This window comes from Erinaceus europaeus, chromosome 9 (genome assembly GCF_950295315.1).
Source record: "Erinaceus europaeus chromosome 9, mEriEur2.1, whole genome shotgun sequence".
Taxonomy (NCBI): Eukaryota; Metazoa; Chordata; class Mammalia; order Eulipotyphla; family Erinaceidae; genus Erinaceus; species Erinaceus europaeus.
The window spans coordinates 113,085,187-113,103,757 of NC_080170.1; the positions used below are offsets into that span (position 1 = coordinate 113,085,187).

Here is an 18,571-nt window from a genome sequence, read left to right on the forward strand (position 1 = left end):
TGAGTGAAATCATCCCATAAGTTCTTCCCAACAAAGAAGTTTTGGGAAGAAATAAAATGGCATTTTATTTTCTTTAATTTGTATTTATTTATTTATTTATTTATTTTTACCAGAGCTTCTGCTTAGCTCTAGTTTATGGCAATGTGGGGAATTGAACTTGGGACTTTGGAGCCTCAGGCATGACAGTCTCTTTGTGTAACTATTATCCTATCTCCTCCATCCAATTTTTACTTTTTCACCCTAATCTTGCTAATGTTCAAGGACAGAGACAAATAAAAATGACAAAATTCATAATAATAAGCAAGAAACAGTAACGGGATACAAACTAAAAGAGCCATGAGAACATGGACTACACATGAAACCAGTTATGTCTGACATCTCCTATTAAGCTAAAAACCACCCTAATACAATATGCAGCTTACATAAGGCAATCCTTTGGAAAAACAAACTTAACAAGCAAGTTAAATTGACTAACAGAAGGTCAAAACAAGGTCACCATTATGAGTTCAGTTGGTTTTGTTCAGTCCGAGAACCACAGACTGCTAAACAGCTGCTCTGACTCAGCCAACTGTCTCTAAAACATCTGTGCTCTGGCCCTAAGGGGTAGAATGAGCACATAAAAAGTAAGTCATCACTATGAAAAGGAAAAAAAAACTATCAGTAAATGAGAAGCACTATATATGGAAACTAATAATAATGGCTCTTGGATTTATTTACTTATTTATTTTTTACCAGGGTACTGATCAGCTCTGGCTTTTAGAGGTGCAGGAGACTGAACCTGGGACTTTGGAGCCTCAGGCATAAGAATCTCTTTGCATAAACATTATGCTATCTACCTTTGCCCTGGATTTAAAAAAAAAAAGAATTTGCACAAAGATAGGTGCCAGAAAATAGTGAATGAGTATCTTCACAACGTGGAACAAAAATAGAGGTCAATCTGGAATTTTATAGCTGACTAAATATGTTCTTTCTGGAAAAAACTAAGAAAAATGATAGGCATCCAAAATAAGTCGATTGGAAGTAATAAGTAGTGAATCTTGTTAACGACAGAGTCTACCATTGTGGTAAAGCAATAGGACAGACCGTAAAATAACTCTGAATATCTGAAAATAGTAACTTACAAAGTTACTGAGAAGGGGAGATAGAAAAACTGTGAATATTACTTTTTCTAGCTTTTCTAGCAGGATATCAGTCACCAGTATCTAAAATAAAAACAGGGATTTTTCAAACATAAACATTTCCAAAGCATATGAAATTTCAGTCCTATAAGCAAAAACCTCACTTTATCTGATTGAAGGGCACAGGGTAGGGAGAGCAGAATAGCTACAAAGTGAAAAGTGGAAGGAAGACCTTAAAATGATTGGTAAGGAATATTCTAGACAGTGCAAGGTGCACCATACAAGAGAAAAATGTCACGTTGCTGGAGCCGGCTGGTGACACATCTGGTTGAGCACGCACATTACAGCATGTAGAAATCAGGGTTCAAGTTCTCAGTGGTAAAGTAGTGATGCAGGTCGCACACTCTCTCTCTCTCTCTCCACTCTCAATTTCTCTCTGTTTCTATCAAAAATAAATAAATTAAAATTTTTCTGAAAAAATGTCGCATTGTTTAGTAAGTTTAACTAAACTTTTAAAAAGCTTAAGTTTGGAGAGAGAGAGAGAGAGAGGTTCACATAAGGCAGAGAGGAGAGAGAGGCAACTCGGAGCACCATTAAGGTAGGTGCAGTGCTAGGACTAAATCATCATGAACCTTGGGAATGAAAGTCCAATGTTCTACCAGTTCAAATATTTACCTAGCCACTTAATATGCTTTAATAGTTTTTTTCCCCACCCCTCCACACCTTCCAGAGACTGTTAAAATAATTCGGTGTCATGAATTCCTTCAGTTAACAGGTCAACAACCTACAAAAGGATTGTCCAGTCTTCGATAACTGAGTCCACTGTGCAGGGCCATGCTGGGTATTCTATGTTGCCTAACACCACCACACATCTCTTTTCTGGCCAAAGCCTCTCTCGCTCCGTCTTCTCATGGATAAGGTGGGTCAGTCATGGTACTAAGTCTTTCTAGAAATGGCAACTGGCCCCAGATGGAGATATGTGACCAAAAGTAGGGTTAACCAGAATCCTTCCCTGTAATTTTAATGAATGCTGGTTGGTGAAGTTGACATCTGTGTTTGGGACAACACACTTCTTGAGCTACTGGCTAACATCTCCCTCGGCCTTCTCAGCAGAAGAAACTGAAGTGTACACAAAGGAGAAAAAAAAAGCAGAAAACAAACAAACAAACAAAAAAGCAAAAGTCTGGACCAGGTAGTGGCACACCTGATTAAGTGCACACATTACAGTGCACAAGGACCCAGATTTAAGACCCTGGTCCCCATCTGCAAGGGGGAAAGCTTCATGAGTGGTGAAGCAGGGCTGCAGGTGTCTCTCTCTGTCTCTTTCCTATCTCCCCTCCCCCTCTCAATTCCTCTCTATCTCTATCCTATAATAATAATAATAACAATAAAAAAAGTCTGTCACTCCTAAAATGTGTCTTTGGCCAAAGATTAATTTTATAGGAGGGGGCCCTGGGAGCTGGAAGAACATTATGTTTGTCTGAGACAAAGGTTTCACCTAGGGAGGAATAGACCTGTGGAGAGGACAGAATTTTCATTTTCATAATTTTGCTTTCACCTGTGGCCATTTTCAAGTAACCTTCCTTTCCAGCTGAACCTTCTTCTCCACAAAATCGTCTGTGTTAGTGAAGCAGTTTAAGATCAGATCATGGGGATGTAGTAAGTTACTCATAGAGTTACTCATAGATCTCTCACATGCACAGAAGAGATATATGTGTTATTTCTGGATTTCTCTTAATTATTCTTTTGTTGATTTGCCTCATCCACGTTTGAGGACTTGCTTAGTCTCTGAAAAACCCAGAGGTGGTAAACTAAATGGATTCTTTTGCTTTCACAACCAAAACAGACAAATTCTAGGTAGTTCCAATATCTAATGACCAATTTCTGGATCTTCTATATTATTCTGTCTTACTTCACCTTAAGATCTTTCCCATCTGTGGGAGAAAAATATTCTCCAAGTATAATTGTAGTGGGTTTCTGTCACATAATAATATAACTGCCTAATTAACCTGTCATTTTCCTTTCCCTTCCAAGGCTCCATCACACACTTTTCCAGTAGATCTCATTTATTTCTATTTCTTAGAGATACTTAAGACTTTTTTTAAATTAATCTCTTGATTTTTAAAAACCAGTCTCTTTCTCTTGACTTGCCCTCAAGTTCTATCTTTTCTCAGTGCACACAGATGTCTTCTTCACTATTCCTTCATGCTATTCTTCCTGCATTTTAATTTCTTCATAAGCTATTACACTGCAACGGAAATCACAAACATCAATAATGACCTTTCATTTGCCAAATGAGAACAATGTTTTGTTATAAAGCACTATTCACAGTTAGAGTAATCAAAAGAGATTACAGGGTATCCTAACACTGAAGTGCACCTGATGTCTTCCAAAGCCTGGGAGAAGAAAAGATTATCTCCTTGTGCAAGGTGTGTTCTTCCAAGGGACTTTCTTTTCATAAGTTATTTTACTCTTCTGTAAGGGCAGAGACAACAGAAACCTAATAGCATTGCAGGTGTTTCATGATCCATGCAACACAAATCTCTGGTCATGCAAAGAACTATGTAGGAAAAAGAATTTTAATCTCTCTTTCTCCAAATAAAACTAAACTGGTTTTAACCTCAATCATTATGGAACTCAATTAAAAAAAAGTCAGTTTAGATAGAGACTAAGGAGGGAGAGAGAGGAAGAAGAAGAGATAGAAAAAGAGAGAGAGCACAGCACCAAAGTTTACTTCAATGTAATGGGGGCCAGGCTCGAACCCGGGCTGCACACATGGCAAAGCAGCACACTATGCAAATGAGCTATTTTGCCAGCCCTCAATAACATCTTTGACATATTCATGTGCACAAGAGTCATGACTGTGCCTTGTCAAATACCAGGCTTCAACCACTTCTGGTTGGCATCACATCTGCATCCTGAACAGCCCCCTGGTTTAGAAATCAACTTGGTTTGACCACTACCACTCTAAAGTGTGACACCTCCTAGTTTTGATCCTGGGTCTCTGTGATCATTTCTCCTCCTCTTTGGATAGCATCCCCTTGACTTGTTCTCCTTGAGACATCACAAATTCTTAAAGTCCTTTCCCAGAAATCTCGCACAGAAGCATCATGGGGAATTGTGATCAAATACTTTGCAGTGGGAGTCCGGCGGTAGCGCAGTAGGTTAAGCGCACGTGGTGCAAAGCGCAAGGACCGGCGCAAGGATCCCGGTTCAAGCCCCCGGCTTCCCACCTGCAGGGGAGTCACTTCACAGGTGGTGAAGCAGGTCTACAGGTGTCTATTTTTCTCTCCCCATCACTGTCTTCCCCTCCTCTCTCCATTTCTGTCTGTCCTGTCTAACAATGATGATATCAATAACAACAACAATAACTATAACAACAATTAAAAAAACAAGGGCAACAAAAGGGAACATAAATAAATAAATAAATATTAAAAAATTAGCTAGTGCTTTAATACCCAGTAAAAGCTGGCAGCAGTAGTGTTCTGTGTCATCACTGCCCTGGGCCACTACTGTCCTCAATTTTCAATTTGCTCAAACTCTTTCACAAGTTTTTCTCTCCCTACTGGTTGATTCTCCCTTGAAGAACAGGCCCTATATCCTATTGCATTCTTATTACTCAGAGAAATACCTGAGAGTGAAAAAACAAACAAATGGGGTCAGGCAGTAGCACAGCAAGTTAAGTGCACATGGCACCAAGAGCAAGGACCGGTATAAAGATGCCTGTTCGAGCCCATGGCACCCCACCTGCAGGGGGGTCGCCTCACAAGCCGTGAGGCAGGTCTGCAGGTGTCTATCTTTCTCTGTTCAATCTCTGTCTCCCCTCCTCTCTCAATGTCTCTGTCCTATCCAACAACAACATCAATGGCAACAATAACAGTAACGACAACAAAGGCAACAAAAAATGGGGAAAAAAATGGCCTCCAGGAGGAGTGGACTTGTGGTGCAGGCACTGAGCCCCAGTGATAACCCTGGAGGCAAAAACAAACAAAAAACACCCCCTCCCCTGTCCCATCTACCAGTAAATCCCAGTAAGAGCCATACATTCTTCAGAGTGGTGACATGGGGGAGTAGCACTGACAAATTTTAAGTATCATTGTAGCAACATCTGGAAAATATAAGGTGATGACCATTTTAATAACATACTTAATTTATCATTTGCTAATATGATGCTTCTAAAAGTATATAAAGAGACTGTAATAGATAATCAGTGTGAAAATTATCAGGTGATATTTTACACTGTTTTGTCATGTCTTTGATATGGTATATTTCTCTTATACTGACCAAACACATCCACTTAGATGAGCCACAATTTAAATGCTTAATGGTCACAAGTGGCCAGAGGCTACTATACCACACAACACAGGTGCAGGGTTTACAGGAGTGCAGGTCCCAAAGGGAACTAAGCCCAAGACGGTCAGAGTGACAAAGCAACAGGGTGACTTTTTGTAATACAACTCGATGGTGGTCACTCTCCTTCTTACTAAAAATTAAACACCTTCAATGACTTCTTGCTATTAGAAAGACTTTCATGATTAAAAGGGCTCACTAAGCCCATTGCTCTAGCTCTTCTTAAACTCTCCAGTCTTATATCTGTCTAGGACACTGGCCCATGTGCTTCAACCCTGTAAGACCTCTTTTTGTGGGTGGGTAAACTGAGACAAGCAGTTAATACCAGAATTACAAAGGATTTACATGCCCTCCCACTCATGGCCATTAATAATCTAGTAAAGCCTTGGGCTGGGAAAAAAAATAAAAATCACTCTGAAGCATAGCTCTGAGACAAATGACACAGGAATAGAAGTCACTCAGGGGATGGAGATTGGGAGTCTCTACGTAGAGTAGCAATAAAAGTTGATCTCAGGGTTATGCAGAGTGAATTTTATAGGGTCATCATACAAATACAATCATCTGATTATTGGTAAGTGACGGGGGAAAAAAAACTTAATCCAAATTATACCACATCCTATCAGACACTTCACAAGAATACTGTGGCCAATGAAAGTCAGTAAGTTTGAGTTCTGACCTCTCAAAAATATTTAACACTCAGAATGCATCATTTACAAGTATGTCCAGAAAAAAAGATATCATAACGAAAAATTTTAAATTGGCATGTTGTATGCTTTACATTGGGTTGTTCTAGCTCTCCCCCACCAAGAAAATTGGATCAGTCCTGCTAGTTTCGCGGGCCCGCCTGGCTCCGCCCCAAGGAACCCCGAGAGGGTTCCAGAGTTCCAGAGTTTGAGAGTTAGAGAGTGCTTGGTGCCGCCGCAGGGGAAAGAGGCAGCAGAGTTCTGTTTGGTGATTAGTTTGGTTTAGTTTATGAATCGTTGTTCCTGAATAAAGAAATACAGCTTCCCTGCCCAGCTGTTGTCTCGGCATCTCTGTTACCCACCCGTGAAGCTAGCCCGGCCAGCTGGAGCCGCCGAATTTTAACAACATTGGCATATACACAATTCTCGTGTATCAAAGAGAACTCAGTTTAACAGCAAAAACTGTACTACAAGTATGTCATTAAAACATGAGTAGTCTTTCTAAGTTGCATTTCACAAAGTCCATCTTATCTGTTCCAATGTGATTTTATTATCAACCATCATTTAGTAAACAAATAGCATACTTAAAAAAAAAAAGATGTAAAATACTTTAAAAATAATCATTGCTGCTTAAATATGAAAATTTTACATCGTCGATTATTCTCTTTCAAGAAAAAAGAATTACTTGATGTAAAATATGTTGGAGGGGAGACAGCATAATGGTTATGCAAAAAGACTTTCAGGTCTGAGGTACCAAAGATTCCAGGTTCAGTACCTAGCACAACCATAAGCCAGAGCTGAGCAGTGCTCTGGTAACAAGTGTGTGTGTGTGTGTGTGTGTGTGTGTGTGTGTGTGTGTGTGTGTGTATGTGTGTGTGTGTGTGTGTGTTGGAATAATGAAGTCATTGTTTCTCCAAACAAAAAGTTAATATTTAAAGACCTTCCAGAGTTTGCTTTGTGTCCTTATTTCTTAAGTTCCACTTGTAATTAAGTTCCACTTATATTCCACTATAAGTGAAATCTTTCAGTACTCATTTCTATCATCAAGATAAAATCAAGCTTTCTGGTACACACAAGATTATAACAACAACCAAAAAAATGTTGTCAGGCTAATTGTTATTTATGTTCAAGATTATGTATAATCTCGAGTAAAACAAGTAAATATACTAATGGTATGAGGAATCTTTAAGAACCAAGCTTTTGTGGTCCAGGAGGTGGTACAGTGGATAAAGCACTGGACTCTCAAGCATGAGGTCCAGAGTTCAATCTTTGGCAGCCCATGTACCAGAAATGATAGCTGATTCTTTCTCTTTCTCTGCCTATCATTCTTCATAAATAAATAAAAATTTTGAAAATCTTTAAAAAAAAAAAAAAGACAAGTTTTTAAAAAAATTTTAAATTAAAAACAAAATGCATCTGCAGGGGACTCACTTGTTGGCAGTACTGCAGGATGCCTTCCTTCGTGCCAATGCAGGTTTTGGTCCCTGATGGGTCTGACTCCCATTTTCCATTCTGCACATTCATGTGCATGTTCAGTTTGCCACAGAACATGGCAACCTGGGGTTCTGCAAGCAGGCCGGCATTGCCATCAGTGGGCACCTGAAAAAGAATAAGAAAAGGAAGCTTCAGTTAGTGACAGAAATTCAGAACTCTGATGTGAGAGGACGGGAGGGGACTGAAGAGAGGAAGGGGGAATGAGGTATCCATATGATACCAAAACTAGTTCTGTTCTTGTCAGTTCTCGATCATGAATTCACCCTGCTTGCAGTAAAGCTTTGGGTTCTATACCATGCAGGCTACATACATCCTCAGTCATCCATATAGTAAGCTGGTACAGGTTTACATTAAAATAGAAAGTGTAATTAGCAATACTGAAAGGAATTCTTTCATTGAAAAGCATAGCTATTTTCCCCAAAGCAGGTTTTCCAGCACCTTCTGAAATGTTCTGATAATTCGTTTTTCCTAAAATAAATATAATCACTCTGGAAGAACTCACATTCTGATAACTTAGTAAGTTCCAACTGGCTCAGACAAAGGAAAATGCCAAGTCTGCCTGATGTCCAACCCTGAGAGGAAGGGTTATTATCTGTAACTACCTCCCCACACACACCACAGCTGAGGATAGGGAATATATGTAATTTATCAGTGAGTGACCATATCACGAGTGTTCTGAAGAGAAAAAATTCACTATAGAATTCACCATCTACAAGTGTGGATTTTATATGTGGTTTCCCCCCAGAACATTCTCTGCCTATCCTCCTCTCAGCTTTTAGGAGAATGTCCCATTGTCTCCTGCAAAGAACTAGCAAGGTGTTACTTCAGAGCCCAGAAAAGCATGTGCTATGCACCAAACTCTAAGTAGGTCTTATCTATTAGCTTGGAGTTTCATACCCTGAAAAGAACTTAGAAATGGGTACCTTCTTTGTCTTCAAATCTTTCTGTACTCACTTATTAATTTCATATACGTATAGTTTTTCATTTAATTTTTTTTTAACCAGAGCTCTCCTCAGATCTGGCTAATAGGGAATTGAACCTGGAATTTTAGATTGTCAAGCCTGAGAAACTTTTGCATAACCATTCTGCTATCTCTCCCATCCATTTATATGCATATTTTTAAATTGGAAGATAACAGTTCTGAAATATCTGTACTTAATAGGCTCTGATACCTTAAAAAGAAAAAAAAATTCTGCTATTCAAACCCAAAAGGACGTAAAAAGAAGCAAAATAATTCCTTCTTTGTGGAGGGAAGGGTGTGAGATCTACACCAAGGCAAGTTCACTACCAACAAAAGTCCTCCAGGCCATCAAGAACTGGGTAATTCTATGTGTAACACTTCTAAAAATCATTCACAGGAGGAAAAAAAAACACACACTAAAATTGCCCCCAAGAAATTTTAACTAAAGAAATAGCTATTTGACAGTACTTCCCACAGACACTTAAAAATAGATCAAACATCTGTCCATCTGAGTTATTACCATCCATCTACTTATCTGTCTTGTATATCATCTATCTTTATTTCCAAGCTAGGAATTATGTTGCCTTTCAAATACATCTTGCCCTGAGTCCAGTTGAGGTCCACCACAGCACTGAATGCTAAAGCTCCTGGCAAAGCCTCTAAGTACATAGATTAAGGCATATTTTCTACATTTCTGGTTCTAATTTGTAAGGTATATTTCCCACAAGTCTGCCTGGCATTGCAGCCATCATGTCAGCTTGTCTACAGGAAGAACGGGAACCCCTGAACTCTCCCATCTGGGCCCATTTCCGCCGCCTACAATTTCTAAGCCAAAAAGTAAGACTCTCGTTCTCTGACAGATGCAAAAAAGCAGCCAGAGCAGAATGCTCTGTAAATTCTGCTTTCACAGCTTTCCAGAAGAAATAAAAGAAAAAGTCAAGACCTAGATCTTAAACTCCAGAGTAAAAATTTTATTCTTACATTGAAGTAGGAAGATAACGACATTGCGAAAAGTGAGTTAACAACTGGATACTACACTTGGATAGATAAGATGTGATGGAAGACGATATATATATATATCCCTTGCTCTATGGAATTTACAATCCAGTAATATAATCACCACTAAATACCTCATGGTACTTTATTATGTTCAATGTTCAAACTCAGTCATGTCCAAAAGATTTCCAATTTTAGCAGAATATGGCACCTTTTCTCTAACTCAACTGAGAGACTAATAGTAAGTAATTACTCTTTTAAGTGAATTTTTTTTTTTCCTTTATGGTTTCAAAACCTCAGGAGATCCCACCTAGGTGAAATTCAGAACTGTCCCTTCTCATAGAATGGGCAGTAGAGGTGGGAGAAAGTAGCCATCTACTCCAGACTGACATTTCCAAGTCCGGTTTCTGCCTTCACCTCTGGGTCATTCACTATGGGGAAAGCCAGCCAAAAATGGGGGGGGAGGGACATGGACAGAATATTCACCACAGAAGAGATCCAAAAGGCCGAGAAACACATGAAAAAATGCTCCAAGTCTTTGATTGTCAGAGAAATGCAAATAAAGACAACAACGACATAGCACTTCACTCCTGTGAGAATGTCACACATCAGAAAAGGTAACAGCAGCAAATGCTGGAGAGCGTGTGGGGTCAAAGGAACCCTCCTACACTGCTGGTGGGAATGTCAATTGGTCCAACCTCTGTGGAGAACAGTCTGGAGAACTCTCAGAAGGCTAGAAATGGACCTACCCTATGACCCTGCAATTCCTCTCCTGGGGATATATCCTAAGGAACCCAACATATCCATCCAAAAAGATCTGTGTACACATATGTTCTTGGCAGCACAATTTGTAATAGCCAAAACCTAGAAGCAACCCAGGTGTCCAACAACAGATGAGTGGCTGAGCAAGTTGTGGTATATATACACAATGGAATACTACTCAGCTGTAAAAAATGGCGACTTCACTGTTTTCAGCCGATCTTGATGGACCTTGAAAAAATCATGTTGAGTGAAATAAGTCAGAAACAGAAGGATGAATACGGAATGATCTCACTCTCAGGCTGAAGTTGAAAAACAAGATCAGAAAAGAAAACACAAGTAGAACCTGAAATGGAATTGGTGTATTGCACCAAAGTAAAAGACTCTGGGGTGGATGGGTGGGGAGAATACAGGTCCAAGAAGGATTCAGAGAACCTAGTGGGGGTTGTATTGTTATATGGGAAACTGGGGAATGTTATGCATGTACAAACTATTGTACTTACTATTGAATGTAAAACATTAATTCCCCAATTAAAAAAAAAGTAAGTAGAATTATTAATATGCCTTTGCTTCATATACTGGTGGTAGTTTAACAGCTAAAACTGTAGTTCCTTAATAATTAGGGAAATCTATGAATAATTATAAAATTGAATTTATTCATGATTTGCTAGATTAGGTATCAGTAGAGGCTGTAACAAATAAATAATTAAGATCACAGAAACATACTTCATGGGCAGAAATTCGTTCCCAAATCAACATCAGGTGTGCAGAAGAAGATCCAACCAATTAGCTGAGAAATACAAATTGAACCAGAAGCTTTTCTATTCTTACTGAAGCCCACCTGCAAATAATTCCATGCTTTACATAATACAACCCTGGCTCAGTTAATTAAAAAGAAGAAGACCCACAAAATCATCACCTGCATCAAATAATCCATTTAAGAAACAAAGCCAGGTTGCTAAGAACAACCCCTTCTTTTTGACATTCAAATTAGGTTGGGGTGGGCGGGACCACCATCAAACGTTTTCTAATGGAATTCGCTTTGGAAAGTCCATTTTCACACTAACACGTCCACTCACAGCGATCATACAGGAGATAATAATAGCATGTAGCCCAAATGCCCAATAGGTCTATCCGAGGCCCTTTTTTCTGAATGAAACCTCAAAAAAAAAAAAAAAAAGTGTCTCAGTAAATCATATAAAGGATGCTATATAGATCCTGTTAATAGAAAACTTATAGAACTGTCATCTCTGCATCTCTGGGCTGGGGAGACAGCAGAGTGGTTATGCAAAAGACTTCTGTGCCTGTAAACTTTGAGGTCCTAGGTTCAATCCCCAGCACCACCCTAAGCCAGAGCTAAACAGTGCCGAGCTCTCTCATTAAAGTAAATAAGATATTAAAAACAAACACACACTGTCATCTATGAGCCCTAGTGTAACTGATTTGCTGCCAGTGAAAATGGGTACCCTTTAAAGCCATTCTAAAGATTCATAACTTAAAGTTTTTCCTTCTTTTCAAAAGAAATTATCAGAACTTTGATAGATAGGAAATATAATCAATCAATTAATGACTACTACATTTAATTTTGTTTACTTTCTTTTTTTTAACAAGGGTTTCATCGGAGTTTTGTATTTGCACTATTCTACAGTCTCAGTAAACTCTTTTTTTCCCTTTTTTTCTAGATACAGAAAAAGAGAGAAACTACATCACTGCTCCACTACCTGTGAAGCACCCTTTTCCCCTTGCATGGTGATCTGATAGGGTGGCTAGAGCTTTGAGTCAGTCCTTGCTCATGGTAAAATGTGCACTCTACCAGGTGAGCTATCTCCCCGTCCCTTTCGTTTTCACCTTAACATTACCAAAAGTGCCTGAAGGATAATACTTTAATAACAACTGAAGATATCTAACAGACTGGAACATCAGTGAGGCTGCCTATTTATTTCTCAGAGACTATAGAAGAAGACAGACCTTGTAGACTAAATGCCCAGAGGGCTTTCCCACAGGAAAAATCAAGTTAGGTGACAAGGAAAAAAGTAACTGCTTCAAACAATGAAGCATCCACACACTGCCTCAAAAGCTACTGACAAAATGCTCTCAACTACAGAGAAGTAGTTATCACACCTAATATTGCAGCAAATCTTTTCAAAACAATCCTCTGTTACTAGAAGCATATTTTAGGGTCACAATGACTACATAGAGTGGTGAATTAAAATAGAGTCCCCAAAAGGAGGAAATGGCTTCAACAGTGTTTAAAGCAGGAAGTTACAAATAAACAAACACAAACATATAGACAATCTGGGCCAGTCTGCACAGGTGAACTTGGAAAGCTACACCTAAAACTGCTGTGATCTTACAAGCATGAAACTCAACATATTGAATGAGTTTTCCTGCTCTCCTGAAAACTGGGTATTCCCTTTCCTCAAAAAGTTTCTCATTATTATCATCAAGGAGATCAAAATTCCTTAAGGAACAGGCTTGGCAGCTTTTCTCCCCCACACAGTCCCAACCCAAAAGGAAAGGGAACAAGGGACTCTCTGTTTCACAGACTGCCAAGTCTCACTCTGCAAAGAGAGGGCACACACAGAGCTCTCTCTAGCTTAGCTGCAGCGTGGTCTTATGTGATTTCAAGGTTTGTGGCTAATTAAAACCATCTGGTTTCTGTGCTGAATCAGACTTGTCATTGGTCTGCAGAGCTGCTTTCATACAGTAGAGCACAAGGTACTGTTTAATCCCTTCACAATTTCCTCTGGCCAGATTCTTGTATAGCCTTCTTTTTTTTTGGATACTTCTTTTTTTTTATCACATCTGTATTTTTTTCTGACATAAATAAGTTTTCCCTTGACCTGAGTAATCCAATTACACCCAACAAAAACAGCTTTTAGATCTACTTCGAAAACATTTTTTCAATTTTCTATATTCAACACAGTTGAATACTGGTTTTTTTTTTGAGGGGGGTGGGGGATTAGAATCACAATTTGGAAGCTAAGTGTGAACACCTTCTTCAAGGGAGGAATGAAGCACATTACTGAACAGTAGATATAAGAACAAATACTGATTTTTTAAAGGAAAATATGACGTGTACTCCCAAATTTTTATCATTTTTATAAAGAATGGTGGGCTGGGAAGAGAGCATATGATTATGCAAAAAGATTTTCATACCTGAGATTCTGAGATTTTAGGTTCAATCCCCAGTGCCACCATAAACCATAGTTAAGTAGTGTTTTAGTCTCACTGTCTCTAATTAAAATACACATTTTAAAATGTTTTTTTAAAAAAAAAAAAGCCTGTGAAGAATCAAAACATCTGCAATTGCCCTTTTTAGCTCTTAACAAAGGAGAGCTGAAATTAGAATTAGAATCACAGAATTAGAAGACTCTAGAAAAATCACCCATCTCAACCTTAAGGAGAATGAGAAGTCTCTATTAAGAATTTGTCCAAGACCACAGGAAGAGGCAGAGGTGGGAGCTGGACCTATTCCATCACCAAGAGTTTTGTTGACATGACTTGGTTGACTCTTAGATTAAAACAGGTAATTGCAATTCTCCAAGAATGTGTGTGTGTGTGTGTGTGTGTGTGTGTGTGTGTGCATGTTTTTGGTGAGGAAAGATGGAGAAGCTAACCAAAAGCAGACAGAAGCATCAAATGGGGCCACTGAAACTGTACACACCTTCAATTTACCTATGAAACAAATCAAGTTCAATATAACTATATTCTGCACAAGTATGTAAAAAATTCGAGTTTCAAACTAGAAATGGTATGCCAGAGAAGTGAATGAAGAGAGAAAAAAAAATCTAAGAAGTCTGTCAGAGAACTAGTCCATATAGTTCACTCCTTGGAAGTTAACATTCTTTGATGACCACTGCTGACCTCTTCATTAGAAGCCAATATATCTTGATGATTACACGACCTTTTGTTCATCATCATCATCAAGTTAACTCTTAGATGGGAGTTTCAACATGTAGGGCTGTTCCAGTGATCCAGACCCACATGACAAATCTAAAATATACACCAATCGCAACTCTCCAACACAGCATTAGTGAGCTGACTTGACCCTAAAAGATACCTGTACCCATGCTCCTAAAGTTGAGTAGTATCATAAGCCAATGGTAAATGAACAAAATTTACCAAAGGAAGAGAGATAATCTGCTAGTCCTAGAAGGTGTAAGTCCTGACTTCCAAGACAGTCATGTCTTTTATTTTCTTTTAAATTTTATTAGTGGTTTAATATTATTGATCCACAAAATTATAAGATAACGGGGGTATAAATTCCTCATTGTTCCCACCACTAGAGTTCTGTATCCCCATTCCCTCCATTGGAAGCTACAGTAGTTCTCCCAAGGTTACAGATAAGGGTTGACTATTATCTCTATAAAACAGTCATGTCTTCTTGTCTATAAAACTTGCTTCCACCTCCAATCCTCAGGAATCTTTCATCACCCTCAAATCTACGGATATTTCCCCTTAAATAAGAAAACATCAAACCCAATACCAAGTTTTAGTTGTATCAATAGAGAATATCAACCTTTCTGTTCAAAGGTAAGCTATTCTAAAGTTGACCCCAGATTCTTTCAATCTCATAAGAAAATATTTTTATTCTTCCTGCTAGTTTCCCGCAGGAAATCAAGAATTCTCCTAAAGGAAACTTTTGTTATTCCATACCCATGAAATTAATTACCAAAATTTAAAGCAAAGGTTTTCATGCAGGCCCACACACACACACACCAAAAAATGTCCACTTCCTAAGACAGATAGACCTCTTCAGAGCCCTGCCCCACTAGGGAAAGATAGAAACAGGCTGGGGATGTAGACTGACCTGCCAATGCCCATGTCCAGCAGAGAAGCAATTACAGAAGCCAGACTTTCCACTTTCTGTACCCCATAATGATCCTGGGTCCATACTCGCAGTGGGTTAAAGAATAGGAAAGCCTCTAATGGAGGGGCTGGGATACGGAACTCTGGTGGTGGGAATTGTGTGGAACTGCCCTCCTATCCTACAATCTCGTTAATTATTATTAAACCAATACAAAAAAATGGAAGGAAATAACTGGATTTTTTAAAAGAGTCTCTTGAAAATCAAGAAAGTAATCTGATTCAAAATATAGTATAGTCCAACTAATGCCCATTTAGTCCTCAACAGGAAATGACCTTTATTTGACTGTATCAATACACACACCACCACCACAATGCGTAAGTATACTGAAGATGTTTTTACACTGGCAAGTTAAATTCTTTTTGACATTGCTTTGACATAGAAACAGCTGACTTTCTTTAATTCACTCTTTGTTAAGTTGTATTGCCATGTTTTATTTTATTTATTTATTTACCATATAAAAACAGTGCCATCATCTTTCTATTGTTCTGCCTATCTCAACATTGCTTTCTCATCCGTCTTAATCTTTTGAATCTGGAGGAAGAAGAGTGAGAACAAAAGAAAGCGTCTCCTTATGACCTTTTCTTCCACTACATCTGACTCTCAAAGTAAAAAAGGTAAGTCACTTTCACATCTACTTAATTAGAAAGACTCAAGACCTGCCTAATCAAAGCTGCTACTCCAAAATCCAGACCCATTTTTTGCTGAGAGTCCAATTCTTTATCTACTACACCACCTCCCAGACTGCTTGTCTTCCCTCTCTATCTCCCTCTTCTCTCTCAGTTTCTTTCTGTCTCTGGTAAATAAATAATACATGGACAAAATATATATTTTTTAAACTTCCCCTCAAAAGAAAGTGTATATAAGGTTTGGTACTATATGTTAGCCTGGGGGTTTCTTGAAGAGTTTTGCCCATGAAGAAACTTAAAAATGCAAACATGAGAGTGACATCACTGCCTACATAGGATCCTTCTTATTCTTTTCTCTCTCTCCCACTTGCAGGCACTCAGTAAATATTTACAGGAAGCATTAAGGAATGCCTGGCATGGAAAGTAGTAACTGTTAGCTCTCAAAAGGTGGAGAGTATAAGTAGGGCACCAAAGTAAAAACCCAGTGGTGAGGGGTAGGCATGTAGCTTCCTGGGCCAGTGGGGGGTGGGAGTGGGCGGGAGGGATGGGTCACAGTCCTTTGGTGGTGGGAATGGTGTTTATGTACACTCCTAGCAAAATGTAGACATATAAATCAGTAGCTAATTAATATGAGAGGGGGAAATCAATTGTATGTCTCAAAGTTTCTCAAAAGACAAACTGAATCTTTTTAATATATAGGCTATGTATTTGATATGCGGACTCTCTCAAAAGCCTAGACCAAGTAGATTAGAAGCTTCCAATAGCACAGCTATATACAAGATACTGGGTACTGTCCAGCAAACCATAACAAAGGGACTTTTCAAAGTTAACCCAATTAACAAATAATGTGATGATAATATTAACTATTGATTGTCTTTTTGAACCCTAAGACAGCAGGAACCTCACATCTTCACTATAGAGCCCCTACTTCCCCCAGTCCTGGAACCCTTGGATAGGGCCCACTTTCCCGTATGCATCTCCCAATCCAAACCAAATAACACTGCATCTGCCGATCACAACCTAACCAAAGCAACGATTGCTACCTCAACATGCTTCACCTCAGAATGTATCCAGAGACTTCACGTGTGGAATGACAACCCTTCAGCTTCATTACTCGGGTGAGACCTTTCCTTTAATAATACACTCTAATTTCATCTCAGGTAGTTCACTTTCCAACAAAGTCCCATAACCTAGATATACACCAGTTTCTGTGAGAGAGAGCTTATGTGCACACGTATCCATAAACTACCGCAAAATATATACCTGAAAGCAGGACTACACTAGAGTTTGCAGTGAGTACCTCCCTAACACTTCCTCTCCACTATTCCAAGCTTGGGATCCATGATTGCTCAACAAATTGTTTGGCTTCATATGTTAACTCTCTTTTCAATCACCAGGTTCCAGATGCCACCAGGATGCTGGCTAGGCTTCCCTGGATTGAAGACTCCACCAATGTGTCCTGGAGCTCAGCTTCCCCAGAGTCACACCCTACTAGGGAAAGAGAGAGGCAGACTGGGGGTATGGACCGACCAGTCAACGCCCATGTTCAGCGGGGAAGCAATTACAGAAGCCAGACCTTCTACCTTCTGCAACCCTCAACGACCCTGGGTCCATGCTCCCAGAGGGATAGAGAATGGGAAAGCTACCATGGGAGGGGGTGGGTTATGAGGATTGGGTGTTGGGAATTGTGTGGAGTTGTACCCCTCCTACCTTATGCTTTTGTTCACTAATCCTTTCTTAAATAAAAAATTAAAAAAAAAAAAAAAGGTGGAGAGTGCAATCACTAACAAAGGCATGGAAATAAGACGAAATAAATTCCAGCTCAGATACCTGTAGGGTTTTTTTTTTATTATGGGACCAAGAAAGCAATGTCCTTAGGTGGAGAAAAGAACTTGTGACACCACAGCCATGTCTTTGTCAACACCGGAATCCCAGTTACAGCTCAACCTAGTCACCAATCATGAGTTCTCCATAAAGAAAACAATAGGGAGCACAAGGCAAAGTGGCTTAGGATGCCTGTGGTCCGATCAGTTTCAATGCCCACTTCTGGACTCTCGGAGCATCATTTTGCCAAGTCCAGGCAGCACTAACGATAAATCAGATGATCTTATTAGACTCTTAGAAGAGCATAATGGGGGCCAACAGACTTCTTTAATAAAGTATGCCATCAACTATTAAAAAAAAAAAAAAAAATCCTGCAGCTAAAAGCCCTCAGCAGCACAGTGCCAATTCTCAAGGGACTGTCAGGTAACTTAACACCTAAGAGCAGGTTAGTGTTAAAAAAAAAATCCACCTGAAACTACTACAAGGAAGAGACAGAAAATGAATTGTTGGCCTAAGTGAGCCCAACAGCATATGCTGATCGCTATCAAGCATTTGTCTTTCCACTTCAAACAGACATGGTTTCAGAGTTGTTGGATTCTGGATTAAGTTTCAAGGAAGTTCTGGCTTGGTGCCTTGTAGTAAGATAAACATGTTTCAGGCACCAAACATATTCAGGACTGGGAGCTGGGGACAGAGAGGTGACCCAAACATCCCTTATTTCAATCGGCTATAACATTGGTGGAAACAAAGGAGGCTCCAGTCACTAATAAAAGGCACTCGTGTGAGAAAGCAGTGACTGGTTTGATCTGGAGAAGGAAGAGGATTGTTTTCCTAGTGGGCAGACCAACACCTAGGCTGACAAATGTACACAGCATAAGTAGGGAAGA

The 18,571-nt window shown here is 39.2% G+C and overlaps 1 protein-coding gene across 6 annotated transcripts in view; it reads right to left on the reverse strand.

The window, feature by feature from the left end:
* APP (amyloid beta precursor protein) overlaps positions 1 to 18,571 on the reverse strand; it is a 271,787-nt gene that overhangs the window by 198,561 nt on the left and 54,655 nt on the right. For all 6 annotated transcript variants that reach the window (XM_016186733.2, XM_016186732.2, XM_016186731.2 and 3 more), the window contains exon 2: positions 7,583 to 7,750. In XM_016186733.2, the coding sequence (XP_016042219.1) occupies positions 7,583 to 7,750 (168 nt within the window). The remainder of the gene's footprint in view (positions 1 to 7,582; positions 7,751 to 18,571) is intronic.